The following is a 17,950-nucleotide window of genomic DNA, read 5'->3' on the forward strand; positions in this document are numbered from 1 at the left end:
GTGCTTATGATTCAATTTTGTGGGGTCATGATTCGAACTAGCGAGAAAAAACTATGGTCCAGACCATGTAATTAACGTCATGAAAGGTAACTTTCAGACAATAATCGTCGAATCATATTTCGACCAACTCACCTCGGGGACGCTAAGCTTAACTAAATTTCATTGCTCTTTGTTTCATATCGAATCATTCATCAACCTGATTATTTTATCATTTCGCAAAAAACTATTGGAAAAAGAGGTTTCAATTATTTGGTATAGCAGCCAATCGGAATAAATACTTTTAAATGCACAGCAAAATTATGCACAATTAATTTCCAATGATCATAATTTGCAAATTATTTGTCAATAATTTCTCCCATTGATATTGTATTTTTTCTTTTCCCAAAATAAGGCAATAGAAGTTCAGTCATCGTGTTTCATCATCATGTGTTTGAATTCATCGAATGTGATTTCACCCGAGCCGTCTGGGTCAGCATCTGCTATCATTTCATCAATCTCTTTACGGGGCATCTTCGGGTCAATCTACAGAAAGCAGAGTTAGTATGTACAATGGCTTTTCCAACAAAGAACTTTTTGTCTTCAGTTTGTAATCACGAGTCGAAAACTGAAGTTAATTTAGCAAGATTCGGACTAAAAATTGGCTAAAAGATCTTGTAAGTATCTTCAGTTGATCTTGTAACAATCTTGTAGGAAGAAAAAAAGCCAATCTTGTAAATGTGTTCACGCATCGTAAGAAACTTAAAAGATCTTACAAGATTAATTTTTCCTCTTACAAGATTCTTAGAAGATAAAATTTAACTAGCAAAATCTCGCAATATCAATTTTTTAAGGCCGAATCTTACTAAATCAGGTTCTGTTTTCGACTGGGGAATACAAAATGAGGTCAAAAGTTCTTTGTTATAATGTCAACAAAGTACTGTGGGTTTTCTGTGGGTCGAATAAAAAACTATTTACTTGCAGATAGTGCATAGAGATTTGAGAATGTAAAGAGCTTAGAGACAAAATCACGTGAAAACAATATTCTTGCAGGATAAACGTCCGTATCTTGAATAGTGCAAGTGTTAAATGAAAGAATCTTGCAAGATCTTACACGATACTCGTTGGAGTTTGTCTGGGGCAGTGTCCAAAAACGACATAACAAACCCATCACCCCCCCCCCCCCTATTGGTACAAACCCGACCCCGCACCCTCATCCTCCAACTCTACACTCTGCCCCGAATACCACCCCTTAAGTCCCCCCCCCCCACCACACCCCTATCTGACCTCTTTGAGTATGTCTATGATCTCTTTGGTTGAGATAGATCCGGATGAGTCTGGATCGAACAGTCTGAACACTTGAGCCAGATCCTCCTCGATATCATCGCCCGCTCTTAAGATGTACGCCACCATCTTCATGAAAGCATCGAAGTTGTAGTAGCCAGTGTTGTCCGGGTCAACCTAAATTAACTACTTCCAGAAATATTAAAATATGCTATCAAGGCCACACTTCATGAAAAATATTATGAGGGTGAGTTTTGCGATTTTTTCGCAATTATATACAAATGTTAAACACTTACGCCAATCCATCCGAAACAAATCACATAGCATCAATTGAAAACATAAATTGCCAGGATTATTTACAGTTGGCTTTTCGTTTTTACATGTAAAAAGATAGGACATAGCCTCAAATAAATTTATTTCGGGCAGAATTTAAAAAAAATGGTTAAAAAGGGAAAATAGAAAAAGTTCCTACCTCCAATTCGAACTTGTCCAATTCCATGTCTGTGGGGTTGTATCCCATGTCAATCAGATGCTGTTCCAACTTTTCCACCGGCAGGTGTGAACTCAATTCCACATCAAAGTAGTCGAACGCTTCCTTAAACTCCATCAGCTTCGCCTCAAACAAGAAAATCATTTTACAAACGGGCAGTGTGTGTTTATCAGGTAGGGACCCCGATACAAGACATGTATTGGCCCGATCGTGAGATAAAAGTCCTCAACGGTTAGATATAAGCGCACATCCCTCCCTGGGTACGGACTTTAACAAGAACCCCATAGTGGAAAGTTGAAATGAAAAAAGCGCAGAATAAAAATTTAAAACGGCCAAACAGATTTTTAAAAAATTACAAAAATTGTTTTTCTTTCATTTTGAGGTCGAAGTTTTCAGCCAATAAAATGAAATAGCAACAATAGCATGACAGATATAAAAATTTTTTGGAAATCTTTATCAGATGGAGTTCTTTCCTTAACTTCGATATGACGTTTCGAACAACTTCACTGCATGTCTTATTTACTCAGAAGCATTGATGATTTAGCGTTGTTTAGAAGTATGCCTCAAAAATTGGAGTAGATGGAAAAGTTTGCGTATTTATTCTCTTTTTTTTGAATAATTTTTTTACGAGAATTTATTAACTTGCGTCAAAGATTAAATTTTAGATTACATAATAGCTTAGTTTTTTTCGTCCTTTAAGTAGAGCGTTTCTGGTAATCAATTTAGTTTGTAATGTTCTTGTTTGTACTGTTTTGCAATTGCAATTGATTTATATAAAAAAACAAAAATATAGCTAGTTTTGTTCATGTAAGTGACGGCTCGACTAAATTGGGCATCGCAATTGGTCGAAAAAAATCTGAAAATCATTCATGTTGATGTTAACAAAAGAGTATATTCTTAATCTTCAAAAGTCAAAATTTTTGAGTGGTCAGGATCTAGAAAACCTTTCATGCAGTCGGTCTAAAAATACTTCAACTAGTAAACGCTTATGCTTGAAAAATGGTTTGTATACAAGGTTAAGAGGGATATTAAACCTAGTTTTATTAATCGAACCAATGTTTGTAGACAAAGTAAAAAACTGTCGTGGTCGATAACACGTGTCAAAAGAAATCAATAAGTTGAATTTTGAACTAAAATTGAAACTGAAAATATACAAAAATTAGCTCGTATTTATTACTTATCTATGCAAAACTATACTGAGAAAATTTAGATTAGCTAAAATTATTTACTTGATTGGCATGTGAGTAGATCTTAGTTCCGAATCCCGGAGGTGATTTTCTATTTTCATCAACATTTCATGAGAATCATATATGTCCTAGATACAATCGAGTTTGTTAGTTAGAGGTCGGTGGACGTTAGAATCAGGTTTCTATTGGTGGAAGAATTTACTTCTGACATATGATTGATAGGTCAATAATATAATTAAAGCGCCAATACTGAATTAGAAATGAGTTTAGTTTTGTGGCCATTATTTATTGACAAAATTCGTCAGCTAAGTTCTACTTTAATTCCTGAAACTTTAATAAAAATTCTAATTATCTTGATGTTTGTTTGAAACCATCACATCCTCCCTCGTTTTAAGCAAGTTTGTGGGTATAGGTTATCCAAATCTGTTGGATTGTTTTCTATTTCATGAAGATGTTCCCGAAGGCTCTGATGGTTCGGATTGTTGTGCTCTGCAGGTGATGTGGCTGCAGAATCGTCATCTTGATGTGAAGGTCCCACAACTGTGTTCTGAAGTTGTGGTTCTGATTGAGATATGGTCTCCTCCACTGCTGGTTCAGTTTTTACATTGTCCTCATTTAGTCTCGCAATTTGGTTGTCCCTCACTAGAATAGTCCGTGTTGAGTTCTTTGGATGGTGTGAAAGATGTGTTCAAGCCCTTCCTGATGATGAAGGTAGCAGGAAATGTCTTTTTCTTTTTATTGGCATTGAATAGAATGGGTTCGCAGAAGTCGAAATCTGCGTTTGCTGGTAGTCTCACACTGCGGCCCAATTACATTTTCTTAAATCCCAGTGATTCCCACCACTGTTTAAGGCCACGACTTACAAAATCAGGACCATTATCAGATACTAAAGTTTTTGGCATTCCGAATTTTATAAAGATTTGACTATGATATACTTTAGATGTTTCTGAGATTCCATTTCCCGCGGTGAAAGCTTCTATCCAGCCAGAAGCCTCGTCAACATTTAGTAGGATATTGCCTTGGTCCTTAACATAACCCCAGTCCATGTGGAACCGTTCCCAAACGTCGGCTTCTGGCCACGTAGAGACTGTTTTTCGCAGGCTAGGCCTGTTCATTTGACAACTCTTACATTTACTAACAAAATGTTGAACGTCTTGGGTAATGCCAGGCCACCATGCTATCATTCTAACTCATGCCGCATTTCCATTCTTCCCAAGATGTGTCTCATGTGCTTTTGCCAAAAGCAAGTGTCGTAGTTTGGGTGGAATGAAAGGAACAACACCTCTGAAGATGACTCCATTGTGTATAGTCGGTGCATCTATCTGTTGTTCGAATCCTTTTTCTGCTTCTGAACATTGTTTCAAATTGCCGCTTTGATTCGTTTCATTATGTCCTGGAAGAGTCTGGTTGTTCCAAGTTCAGTTTTGATTTCTGCTTGGGTCACCAAATTCACTCTGCGCGAAGTAGATGTTATTGATTGCGAAGCACACTCGATTCTTGTCCGATTCGTCTACTCATTTCTACTCACAGCATCTGCATGGGTTATCTGCTCTCCTGGTGAGTACTTCAACTCATAGTCGAAGACCATTAGAGCTATGACCCATCTTGTGAATCTGGCTGAAGCTGTCTTGGGAATCTCCAAGTCTGGTGCAGAGAGATATTTGAGTGGTTTATGGTCCGTCTCGTCTGTAGAGTAAATTGTCTTCCAAGATGGAATTCATTCAATTTTATGACCACAAACACAATTGCCAGTGCTTTCCGCTCTTTGTTCGAGTAGTTTTGCTCCGCTGGAGTCAACTTTCTCGATATATATATATATATATATATATATATATATATATATATATATTATTGGATGTCTTTCTTGCGGAAGAACCCCGCCAATAGTTTTTCAGAGGCGTCAGTAGTAACTGTTGCTTTTTTGTAAACTATATGGCCGTTTATATGGGTTAGCACATAAATCATTTTTTATATCTTCAAAGTTTTTTTCTTACATTTCCCTCATGAGAAATCGCTATTTCTCATGTTATTTAAGTGTATTTTACCGCTACTTGGTAGTTCCATAGACTAACACATCGTCTTGAAAGATCACAACACCTTTAATTCCTTTGAGTGTTGATTCGACGCAATTTTGAGAAGTCCCTGAGATGTGTTCATTGTGCATATATCTTTTGCCTCTTCATCAAGTTCAATTTGATAATAGGCATCACAGAGGTCAATTTTGCCAAGGTATGAAGCCCCATATAGGTTGTGGAAGATCGTCTCCATGTCTGGTATTGCGTAATCCTCATCCATCACCTTGCCATTGATATGCACTTTCAAGTTCACACAAAGTGTAAGTTCTCCACTCTTCTTGCTCCGCCACACCACGTGAGATGCATTAGTGACTCCTCCTGGATGTACCGGTTCAAGGATGCCCTGTTTGACCACCTGTTCCAGCTTCTCTGTGACCTTGTCCTGAAGAGATAAAGGTATCTTTTGGCTTTGCAGAACATTGGCTGTTATCTGGTATCAGCTTCACATGTGCTTTGTAGACCTTCGCAGCAGATAGCTGCTCGGTTGTGATGTTATTCACACCGTGCTTGGGCAGAGTATGTCTATCTCTACCAAGTAGTCAAAATTCTTTATTAGACTGCACAACTGCTAGTGGCTTTTGTGTGACCCTGATTCCGTTCCACTCAATGTCACAAGTAAGTGATCCCAGGAGCGTTAATTGCTGACCATCATACATAAGCTTCGAGATGTATTATCTTACCATCCAACTGAGGTTTTCCAAGCTCAGTCCATATTTTTGATAATATCTGCACCTGTGTCTACCTGCAATTTCACTTTGCAGTTATTTATTGAGATATATTCCCATGTCGCAGACATGCTAAAGATTTTTTCTTTAGTATAGAACAATTCCATCTGCGATGGTGGAGATACTTGCTCTGAAGAAATATTTTCTTCTCCGCAAAAGTTATTCTGTTTAATGTGCTTACCTGAAATTGATTGGGGTTTTCTTCTACACATTTTTGAGAAGTGTCCCATCTATTCACAGGTTTTGTATTTTTTACTTAGCACTGGACAGGGTCTACTAAAATGTGCCTTATCTCCACACCTATGGCACATATATTTTTGCTTTTATTATTCGGAAGTTTTTCATTTGGCTGTCAAAATGTCTTTTTGAATTTGAACCCAACTTCTTCTTTCACAGTAAAGGGCTTATTACCTGATGAAGATCTTGCAAAAGCCATGTCTTGACTTCTGAAGTATAATCTCGCGGTCATTTCTGTAATCGAAATTGTTTTGTTTTGCTTTAATGCCGTCCAGTAGTCTAAGTTTTACTTCATGGTCCCTCAAATCCGAAATAAACTTTACTTTTACCAACTCATCTTCGGGGTTGGTCGCTGTTTTGAGTTTTTCGAAGTCAGAATAGCGTGCTTCTTCCCCGAGAGGTGCTAGAAAATTGCCATCTGACTCCTCTCCACCTTGTATTACGGACAGAAATTTAGCTCGATCTGCCGTTACTACTCTCTCATTAGGAGAAATAATTTTTTGAATCGCCAATCTGATGTCTCTGTACGGAGTGTCTATCGAATACCTCGGACTATTTTGGCTCCTTAATTTACTAATTGCATCTTGCCTGCACATAATAAAAAAGAGATTGGCTACCTGTAGGTCCTGTATAGTACCATTGGTGTTGAGTATGTCCTCTTTCTTCTCTGCGCGACTTTTCGCCAAAAAAGATATAATCCACGCAGTAGATGATTCTGCATTCTGTAGGTCCAATAATTGTCTCAGTAGCCGGTCTGGACACCATTGTCGTGGTCGATAACACGGGTCAAAAGAATTCAACAAGTTGATATTTAAATTGAAATTGGAACTGAAAATATACAAATTTTAGCTCGTATTTTAGTACTTATCTATGCGAAAATATACAGAGAAAAATTAGATTAGCTAAAAATAATTTACTTGATTGGCATGTGAATAGATCTTAGTTCCAAATCCCGGAATTGATTTTCCATTTTCATCAACATTTCATAAGAATCATATATGGCCTAGATACAATCGAGTTTGTTAGTTAGAGGTCGGTGGATGTTAGAATCAGGTTTCTATTGGTGGGAGAATTTACTTCTGACATATGACTGATAGGTCAAAATGATAGTGTCAAGACTGAATTAGAATTGAGTTTTGTTTTGTGGCCATTACTTATCCACAGCATTAAAGTTCGTCAGGTAAGTTCTTCTTTCATTCTTTGAATTTTAATAAAGAAAACTTCTAAGTTTCTTGAAGTTTGTTTGCAACCATCACAAAAACCATAAAGAAAACGAAATACGCAAACTTGCACAACTTTTTAGACAAATACACAATTTTTTAGACAATTTCATACTGGAAAATGAACAACTAACGAAAGCAATTTTTAGTTAATAAACAAAACAAAACTACTGATTATGGAATTTGTTTTTTTTTTTCATTTTTGTTTTCAATTGTTTAAAAATAAACAATATGTTTTACCCTTAGTGAATGGGTATTGATAGTGAATTTTTTTCCGCTAGAGGTACTTGAAAACAGGTCAGTGGGACCTAATAGTTCGCTCTTGGTTGGTGCGATTGCTATTGATTTACCCAATAGTGTTCTTTTTTTGCAATCATTGTAATTATAACACGATAATGATTCTGTACCAACCATAAACATTTTTTTATTATTATTATTAAGATAACCAGATAAAAATATTTTTTGAGACTTTTGAAGAAATTTTCATGTTTGTTTGGATTGAAAACATTTGTTTATATCTGGGTTGCGTTTTTAGTTTTTGAAATAAAAAAATTGCCACTAAAACTATAAAATTAGTAAGACTTTTGCACAGAAATTTAAATCTCAATGCTTGTTTGTTAGTGGAATTGACATTACATTACAAGCTGCACTCCTAAAAATGTTTGCTTTGAAATTAATTCGATCAGCTGTCTCAAACAATTTTATTTTGAGATGAAAAGCCTCAGGGCAGCTCCTTATTTCAATTGCAACTTAGAAGGCAACAGATAATGTTGAAATATAGATTGATCATTGGGCTGCAGTTCTTCAGAAAAGGGCAATGACAAAGAATTAGTTTTATGCCACTTTGCGAGTGAAACAAATCAGCCAGCCAACACAAAATGAATCAACCAAAGAAGAACATCAATTAAATTCAATATAGTTATTTTGCTTAAGTTTTCTGTATTCTTCGTGTTTTTTGTACAGTTTCTTTTTTTTCGTCCTCGTGGTGAGAACTTTTTATCCATCTTCTCATTATATTCGACGAAGCGAGTCGGTAATCGTTTATGTACAATTCTTTTAAAGAGACATAAAGTTTGATGTTTAGTTTTTTTCTGAGAGACGAAGAAATTTGAATTGTGTGGCGCGTTTTCATTTTCTAGTGAGCGGTCAAAACTAGCAAGGCAACTGAACCAAATCGGTATTCATTCATAATTATTTTATACCAAAACTATACAATAGTTTTTTTTGAAAAAAAATCCATAGCTTTAATCGAAAAAGTGATCTTATCTGAATAAGTTGACTTATCTGTAGGAAATAATATTTGGACTCACACACGATATTATGTTAAGAGCAGACACAAAGTAAATGTCCCTGCATAGCATCTCATTATAATGTGATGCTAAGAGTTGCTCTAGGTTTTTGTAAGCAATATGCACCCTTTTGATGCTCATTGGGTTCCTCATCTTTTCAACTTCTGCATTCATAATAGTTTATATGGTCAAAAATATCTATTTTTTGTTTATTTTTTTAAAATTCAGTTTATCAAATTACTTAGTCAGGCGTTTCCGCAAACAGTTTTGATGAATCGAAAATCCTTGTGATTTCAATTCATGAAGAAAATCAAGTCGTCAGGCGGGACATATTTTGATCGTGCAACCCTGTTTATCGGGTTTTCAATAACAGCATACGTGTTGCAATGTGTATTGTTCACAACCCGGTCAATTGTATCTTGTTTATTTCTTTTTCAGGTCTATCCGTTCTTGACTGACGTTAAGAATAGGTATGGTCATTTTAAAGTTTGAGATGATCAATTTCTGCCTGGGGAAGAAAAAAATTCAAAAATTTGCCAGCATTGGTGAATTGGCCAATTATGTGGGAAAATTAATTCGAGATGTTTCAAATATGAATATTTTATCAAATTTGTTGTGCCGTTCAAATAAACAAGTAATCAAGTTCTGTAAACAAATCTACATATAATTTTTTTTTACCTCTGTCAGCCGAATGATTTTTTATCTCGTGACATTCCAAAATAGGCAATTGAAAAATTCCGAAAAAGTTGTTCCCAAATTTACCGTTTGAACAGATTTATTTAAAAGAAGAGATCTATTTAGAGATCTATTTAAAAAAGTTCTTGAAATAAGTTACAGGCAAGTATGGCAATGCGTATAAGTTAAAAGCTAAGATGAGTCTAAGGTATTCTTCAAAATTAGAATTTGGTTAGAATCTAAAAACCAATTATCCAGAGAAAAAATAAAGTTGAGTTTTTACCTTTGACAGCCCGTATGATTTTTCTTCATCTGTGTAGACTGACGAAGACATTTTAGACTTAGAAATTGTTGTTCAGTTGATAAACTGCGCAGAATAAGAAAATAAACTATGATAGATAGATTTGTTACTGTAGGTTCTAGCGGTAGAATGTACAGAATTAACTGCAGTTTATGCCATTAAACAATTTTATCTATTATTGAATTGTTTTATTGCTTTTGAAGTTTTAAAACTTGCTTCTTCGTAGCTTAATTTTAAAAATTAACTGACAAAAACTCACAGCAGCAGTAGGCGATTTGCTTGACTTTAGTTGATAATGATATATCCCGGGTCGAGAAAAATTCCAAAAAATATGAAAGAAATGCACTGAAAAGCTCTCTTATTTTTCAAAAAGTTCAGCGCAAAAACCTTACATAACAAGAAAAAACTCGTTGACCAAAATCGATCAAAATCTGAAAACTACAAAATATATATTTTTTGTAGTTTTCAGATTTTGATCGATTTTGGTCAACGAAGGTCAACAATTTTTCAGTTGCTCATGATGTCCCAGAACCCAGTGAATTCTAAACAGACTCCCTCTAGCGCATACCTGCTAATTCTGCGCGCGAAATTACATTGTTTGGACGACCTCAAAAACGCAGAATGGAGTGATCAGAGCCAGATTCGTGCGCAATTGAGTCTGATCAGAATCAATTTTGAACGCAAATGTTTCTCATTAGAGAAGACTTCGAGCACAAATGTGCCCAATCAGAAACAACTGTGAACTAAATTAAACCTGATCAGAGCCGATTACATATTTGTGTCACTGAAAAAACCTTTTTCTTAATTTTTTTTAGCTAAGAGTAATTGGGTCCACAAAGAAGCAACAGTAAATTTGGTCTCATCAGAGGCTCCAGTGCGTTTTCTTGGCTCTGCACATAACCCAGAAAGAAGTTTGTCTATTAAAATCCTGCAACATTTAACAATTTGATTTTTTGCAGAAAAAGTTTTACTCCAGTCTAATTGACTTTTTTGATTAAACAGTCAATATATATGAAGTGAACATGTACTATGTACTATAAATCACCATAGGCCAGCTTTCTCCTCGACAGACTGTTTCAAGTGTGTTGTTGGATCGGAACTGACTTTGAGTACTGGAAAGTCTTATCAAAGATTACCTTGAACGCAAGTGAATCTGATCACACGTGAAATAAAGCGGACTTTGGTCTGATAATAAAATTAGACGAGGTTGGCCGCCTGGCATTGCAAGCGGAGTCGAACACACAAAGTTTTCAAGCACAGCTTGATTTGATCAGAGGTCATTTCAGAAAATGTTTTAAAGAAAATTGATCATTGCTAACAAAAGAGCCATTTTTTAGCAACAACTGATGCAAACAGAATCATTACTATAGTCCAAAATAGTTTGAGCGCCCCCCCCCCCCTAACAATTTGCTGCCATTCTTTTGTGGGGCTCACGCATACTTGACCGATTTTTACCAAAAGTGTTGATCAGTGTGACGCGAAAGAAATGGTCTTTTTTGATTTGTTAAGGTCGCCTCCACACGCTTTTTGGATTTTGCTATCTTCAGATCATTTGTTTTGACCGAAAAACCTAAGCCGAAAAAGTAAAAAAAGTTAAAATTCGACAGTCTAGAGAGCGTATGAAACATTACGGGTTAAAGTTTTTGAGGCAAGAGAGCGTATGAAACGCAGCCGGTTGAACCCAGACGGAGCCATTGAGCTGTAAAAATGCATTGTATTGCAAAAAATTTATGCCAAAGAACGCTATAAAAAATAATAGTACTTAGAGGAATGTCAAGCTACCGATATCTCTGAAACCCAATGAAAGAAACACTTAGCATTTTTAAAGTTAGAAAACTACACGATTATTTTATGTAAACTTATAATGATTTATAAAGAGAACTTTAGCATTTTTTAACTCTACTTTTTCTTTTTTTCAAAATTTTCAACTACGGTGGGATTCATTTTTTGAATGGCGGTGAATCAAAATTTAAGCAGAAACAATAATCAATCGACTCATTTTTCAATGATTTTGTAAAAATTTGCCTCTTCTCTTCTAAGTTTTTCTGACCGTTTATAGAAGAAAAAACAAAAAACGGATCTAACTAATATATAAGGTATAGGTTTTTTACTCGAAGAAACGTGGTTCAATTAATCTCCATTTAGGGAAAACATAATCTGGTTCCCAACTATTTGGCTATACAATCTTCGCAAAATTCAACTATCGGCAATCTGGCATTGAATTGCAAAATTGTAAAAAAAGTTTTACCACTTTATTTTTACAGCTTTTTTTGTTTTTTTTTCACCTTGCTAAACTTTGAGATCGAGAGAGTCAGGTTTTCTTCAATTTACAAACGCCCAGACTCAAAAAATGATGACAAAAATACACCATCAGCTTGCTATTACGAGCTTTCACACTTCCAGCAATGCTATGATATGAACCTAAGAATAGATTTCAGAATTCAAACATTAGTTACCTGCAATAAAACGTGAACGTAGAGTTTACTAACTGAAACCAACGTTTAGAGAATTTTTTAGTCGATAAGCTAAGGCGTCACGAGTTTCAACAATCTAACCAATTCTCATATGGAGAACTACAGAAAAACTGAAAATTTTTAAACTGGCTTTAAAAAAATCAACTCAAAATCAGCAATGTAATCTTTTTCAAGATCAAACTCACTGTTTTTGAAACTTTTTTTAATATGTGCTATCACACTGGATTTTCTCATATCTAATGAATTGCTTAACAAAATTAAAATTTTTGATCAAGTTGCACAGGAAAGATATAAAAGTAAAATTATGTTCCAATCAATTTCCTTGCGGCCACTGCTATTTTAAAAGACAGTGTCAGCTTTCCAAATTTGCCATTTTTAGCAATAACTGATGCAAACATAATCAGTACTAGTCCAAAAGAGTGTGAGCGCCCCCAACAAATTGCTGCCATTCTTTTGTGGGGCTCACGCATACTTGACCGATTTTTACCAAAAATGTTGATCAGTGTGACGCGAAAGAAATGGTCTTTTTTTGAATTTGTTAAGGTCGCCTCCACACGCTTTTTGGATTTTGCTATCTTCAGATCATATGCTTTGACCGAAAAACCTAAACTGAAAAAGTAGACTAAGTTAAAATTCGACAGTCTAGAGAGCGTATGAAACATTACGGGTTAAAGTTTTTGAGGCAAGAGAGCGTATGAAACGCAGCCGGTTGAACCCAGACGGAGCCACTGAGCTGTAAAAATGCATTGTATTGCAAAAAATTTATGCCAAAGAACGCTATAAAAATAGTACTTAGAGGAATGTCAAGCTACCGATTTCTCTGAAACCCAATGAAAGGAACACTTAGCATTTTTAAAGTTAGAAAACTACACGATTATTTTATGTAAACTTATAATGATGAAAATACTGCCTTTTCCCGCTTTTTATCTGGCGGTACTAAACTCTTTGCACAAAAATGTCTATGGTTGCGTAGACAATACAAAAAATGCATATCAAGTTGGCAACAACATGCGGTCAAAAAGAGAACTTCAGCATTTTTTACTCTACTTTTTTCTTTTTTCAAAATTTTCAACTACGGTTGAATTCATTTTTTGAATGGTGGTGAATCAAAAGTTAAGCAGAAACGATAATCAATCGACTCATTTTTCAATGATTCTGTAAAAATTTGCCTCTTATCTTCTAAGTTTTTTTGACCGTTTATAGAAGAAAAAACAAAAAGTGGATCCAGCTAATATATAAGGTATAGGTTTTTTACTCGAAGAAACGTGGTTCCAATAATCTCAATTTAGGGAAAACATAACCTAGTTTCCAACTATTTGGCTATACAATCTTCACAAAAATCAACTATCGGCAATCTGGCATTGAATTGCAAAATTGTAAAAAATGTTTTACCACTTTATTTTTACAGCTTTTTTTGTTTCTTTTTCACCTTGCTAAACTTTGAGATCGAGAGAGTCAGGTTTTCCTCAATTTACAAACGCCCAGACTCAAAAAATGATGACAAAAAAAATACACCATCAGCTTGCTATTACGAGCTTTCACACTTCCAGCAATGCTATGATATGAACCTAAGAATAGATTTCAGAATTCAAACATTAGTTACCTGCAATAAAACGTGAACGTAGAGTTTACTAACTGAAACCAACGTTTAAAAAATTTTTTATTCGATAAGCTAAGGCGTCGCGAGTTTCAATCTAACCAATTTTCATATGGAGAACTACAGAAAAATTGAAAATTTTTAAACTGGCTTTAAAAAAATCAACTCAATATCAGCAATGTACTCTTTTTCAAGATCAAACTCTCTGTTTTTGAAATTTTTGTTTATATCTGCTATGGCACTTATTTTTCTCATATATAATTAATTGCTTAACAAAATTAAAAACATTGCTCAAGTTGCACATGAAATATATAAAAGTAAATTTACGTTCCAATCAATTTCCTTGCGGCCACTGCTATTTTGAAAGACAATGTCAACTTACTATTTTTGCATTGTTGATAAAGTTGAGTTTTCCACAGTTTTGATCATTGCTTTGACTGTACAATTAAATTTTATGAATAGATAATTATTACATTGAACTGATTTTGTTTTTAAAATTGTGCTTGTCAAAAACGAACATTCTACGATCTATTCATGAGTTTAATTGGTGATAAGTTTTTTATTATATAGAGCAAAAGTTAGACGTTTGTGTTGACTTTATGAAAAATGCTTTTTTGCCTATAGATGTTTTGAATATCAGGGGTTTCTGAGATTTTTCTACGCAAAAATTTAAGGAAAAGATCACCTATGAAAGAATTTTGCTAAACACAAAATGAGTTCAAATATGACATATCTGTAAACTGATTACATCTCCTATTGTAAAACATGCGAACTTAATTACCCGTTTGAGTTGCGCTTACAATTTTTTTTTGCTCCGCATAGCAACTCACTTGGAAAAGTTGCTTGTTTTGCTCGTTATCTGTTATTTAGTTTTGCCCGATTGGTTATCTCATGGTGACCATTCAAGGGAGATTAATAATTTTAGCTGATCATTTATATTTCACCGTACGTAATGAATTGGTAGAATAAAACAACAATAATTCTTGACAGCAATGATAATGGAACATTTAGTCTCAAAAATTTAATTACCTTTACTTGTTACTTGTCAGAAAACAGTCGAAAAACAATGAAGGGAGAGCGTCAAAAAATATAGTTTCAAAAAAAATCTTCGGCCTTATTGCTCGAGGAGAAACCACTTTTTTAAAAAACTTACGACTTGTGAGTTAACTTTGAGACAAGAAATAGGCGTCCTTGCAAAAATAATTTAAAAAAACTCACTATAAAAGGGAGCAATTTTAGAATTTTTGACTACATTATGGCAACTACCGTGTTGTAAATTTGCTCAACAAAATGTGGTTACATACGATAATTTACCTAATTGCAAAATATCCAATGTGACCAGATATCAAACGCCATAAAACCTATCTTATTCCATTTAATTCTTTTGTTCAATAATTCGATTCAAATTAATTGCTATGACAACCATGTTTTCATCATATTTTAGGGGATAATTTTAATTCTTATTCGGGTGTCGCAGAGGTTTGGCCCACTGAACTAGTCTTACATTTTAAAATGGTAAAAATACCTTGTTTTTCAGCCATAAGTACATATGCTATCAATACGATTGATTAAACAGGTTTCTGATAATTTTAACAATAGGGTAAAATATTGGGTTTGTTTTTGGTATTTTGCCCTAACACCGAACAGGGGCGGAAAAAATATTGGCGTTTCACATTGCTTACCGGCGATTGAAAAAAAAACTTTTTAGCCAGAACTTTCTCCTAGACTCAGCCTCAAAGATGTGAACAGTTTAAGAATTTATTTCAGGAAAGCAACATTTTACAACTTTTTTTATTAATTAACACTTATTTTCTAGTAAACTATTAATAGAAAATTTAGAGGGCTCAGTAGTAGAAGGTTTATTGACTCGAGTTGTGTTTGTTTCTTCGGTTGTTTTATTAGATGTACTGCTTTTCTCTGATTGGTTCTTTTTGTCAGCCGTATTTGTCGATATTTTCGGCTTCGTAGAGTTTGAACTTGCTTTTGGCTTGGTAGACGACGAATCGCTTTTCGGCTTAGTGGGTTTCTTTTTCTTCTCGGTTTCGGCGTCCGAGGAACTTCGACTTCGTTGCCGCTTTTTCCTTTTAATCGCATAAATTCTGTAAAAAATATCGAATTCTTTCACCTCTTCGTTATCCGCCGTCGGAGGTTCAAAAACGGAAATTAGCCCATTATTTTCCATAATTTTGTAAATTTCTTCCATATTTAGGTATTTTTTCACACAATCCGACTCGGCAGAGTAATAAAACTCGACAAAATTGTTGTCGTTTAACCCAAACTTAATCCGTAAAATTTGCTCTAAATCTGCTAATTTCACTTGATAAGGAACTTTGAAACTTGAAACTGGAATTACCCGCGACGAATTTTTTTCACTTATCAAATAATGCAACGATAATTTGTATTTGGATTTATTTTCCGATGTGAAATAATCGGGTTTTTCGGGTCCGAAGATCGCGTCCAAACTCGGGTTTGGCGAACTTAAAATAGTCTGTCGCATTTTTTCGCCCTCATAAAATCGGGTTTTTCGTTCACGCTCCAGCGAGTACAAATTGGGCACAACGCTATAAACAATATTTTGCAACACAGGATCGGGTCGTAACGATTCGCTGGGTTTTGATCGGTTTAAAAAGGTTTCGCAAATTGGGCAGCATTTTTTGTTGTCTGATGTTTGTGTTTGCAGGTAATTGTAAATGCAGCTCTTGCAAAAAGTGTGCAGGCAATCGATTGTTGTAGTCGCGTTAATTAAGTATCCATTGCAAAGCGGGCAAATTATGTGAGGGTTAATTTCAGTAAGTTTCACAGAAGTTACTTTCATTGCTCTATAAGTAAAATCAATGAATTTTTGCCTATTGATTGAAATTGAGACGGTGCAAAATTCTTTTTGCGTGAAGACTTCAAAATAGCAAAGACTGTTGCTAATAAGCAAAATAGGAATATTTTGTTTGGTAGTAAATAAATAAAACCAAGACTAGAGTAAATCAACTATAAATAGTTTTCATTGTTGTTTCATCGTAACAAAGATTTATATTTCGAAAGATTTATAAGTATAAGGATTTTGTAAACAAAATTGTCAGATATTTTGTAAAACTTTTGAAAATTCTGGAAAATTATTGTCTGACTTTCGACTTCACGTCCATACTTGATTTAAATGTGCACTAGAATTGTAGCCAGTATGACAACAATGAATTGAAACTAATTTTTTTTTTCAAATTAACCAAGTTTAACGAATAATAATTTATCAAATAAAATCTTAACTCGACAATTTCATCAGCTTAAATTTTTAAATTTTTCATTCGAAGTAATACGTTTTAAAGATGATATTTCTCAGCGGATTGCAAATTCGGTATATAAATTTTAAATAAATTTTAGCGGGTCGATCAATTAATTTCAGTTCAATTTCAGCGGCAGCCGTTCTAAAATTTCCGTTCAATTAATATAAACGATTAGATATAAATTATAACTTTGCAGCTCAAACTTGCAAAATGTACACCTTTGCTAACTCTTGCGCTGGTGTAAAGTCTATTTAGTTAAGTCAAACTAGTTATAAATCAGACGCGGTTATAAATACGCACGTCTGCAAGCCTCAAACGTGAAGTTGTTATAACCATATAAGTTATTACCACTAACCAGCCGTCAGTACCACAATACGTGCGTGTGTGTTCGTTTCAGTTCATTGATTATGTACTCACACAAACTATCTCAACGCGAACACACAACTTTGAATGGATAAAAGACACGTAAGAATTGAAGATTATTGAAATGTTAAATTAGACTGAAGGTTTGTGACTAAATACACGCACACAGTGAAAAGCTAAAATGTACTATATATGCCTTTATATATGCATAGCATTTTGTATTCTGTATTATACGTGTTGTTTGTTATACGTGTATGCGTGTTCAGTATTCCCTGTGAATATATGCCACACTGAAAATGTGGAAAAATATATATTCCCGAATTTCCACTACGTTGTTCACTTTCTTTTTCCCGTATATATTTATACGTGTTGTAGCTGTATACAAGCAAATGTTCTATCGTGCCTCAATTGTAAAACGTGTGCTATGTTCTGTTGTCTTGTAGTAGTATGGCTATCTTTAAACATGTAAGAAATGGGAAAGTTGTATTGGTATTAGTAGTCTATTAGTAGCTTTTTATATTATTTAAAGCAATCGCCTTCTCCTTTTCTCCTAGGTCGATAACTTGCATTAATTTACTATCAAAAAATGCTATAGGAGATCGGAACAATCGATATTTTTGATTGGAATTAACAATACCGACAAAAACGGCAAAATATTTCAAATTGAACGGGAAAAACTGATAGGAAATTGATTGAAAATTTTAGGAATTTATTCAATAAATGGCAAAAATGCAAAAATCGTCCAAAAATAGTTGGAAAATGGTAAAAAAAGAAGAGAAATTGGC

The 17,950-nt window shown here is 34.5% G+C and overlaps 2 protein-coding genes across 2 annotated transcripts; both read right to left on the reverse strand.

The window, feature by feature from the left end:
* Positions 1-226: 226 nt before the first annotated feature.
* On the reverse strand, positions 227-9,594 carry LOC142353193 (neo-calmodulin-like). The gene is made up of 4 exons (XM_075405414.1): positions 9,442-9,594; positions 1,733-1,876; positions 1,264-1,437; positions 227-522 (listed from the first exon to the last, which is right to left on the reverse strand). Exons 1-4 carry the CDS (start codon positions 9,490-9,492, stop codon positions 403-405), a joined length of 489 nt encoding a protein of 162 aa, XP_075261529.1. The 5' UTR covers positions 9,493-9,594; the 3' UTR covers positions 227-402.
* A 5,690-nt stretch (positions 9,595-15,284) lies between these two features.
* On the reverse strand, positions 15,285-17,334 carry LOC142353590 (polycomb group RING finger protein 1-like). Its single transcript, XM_075405873.1, has one exon. It carries the CDS (start codon positions 16,343-16,345, stop codon positions 15,329-15,331), a length of 1,017 nt encoding a protein of 338 aa, XP_075261988.1. The 5' UTR covers positions 16,346-17,334; the 3' UTR covers positions 15,285-15,328.
* Between the last annotated feature and the right edge of the window lie 616 nt (positions 17,335-17,950).

The sequence above is a fragment of the Convolutriloba macropyga genome, chromosome 14 (genome assembly GCF_964194025.1).
Source record: "Convolutriloba macropyga chromosome 14, txConMacr16.3, whole genome shotgun sequence".
In the NCBI taxonomy this organism is placed as follows: domain Eukaryota; kingdom Metazoa; phylum Xenacoelomorpha; order Acoela; family Convolutidae; genus Convolutriloba; species Convolutriloba macropyga.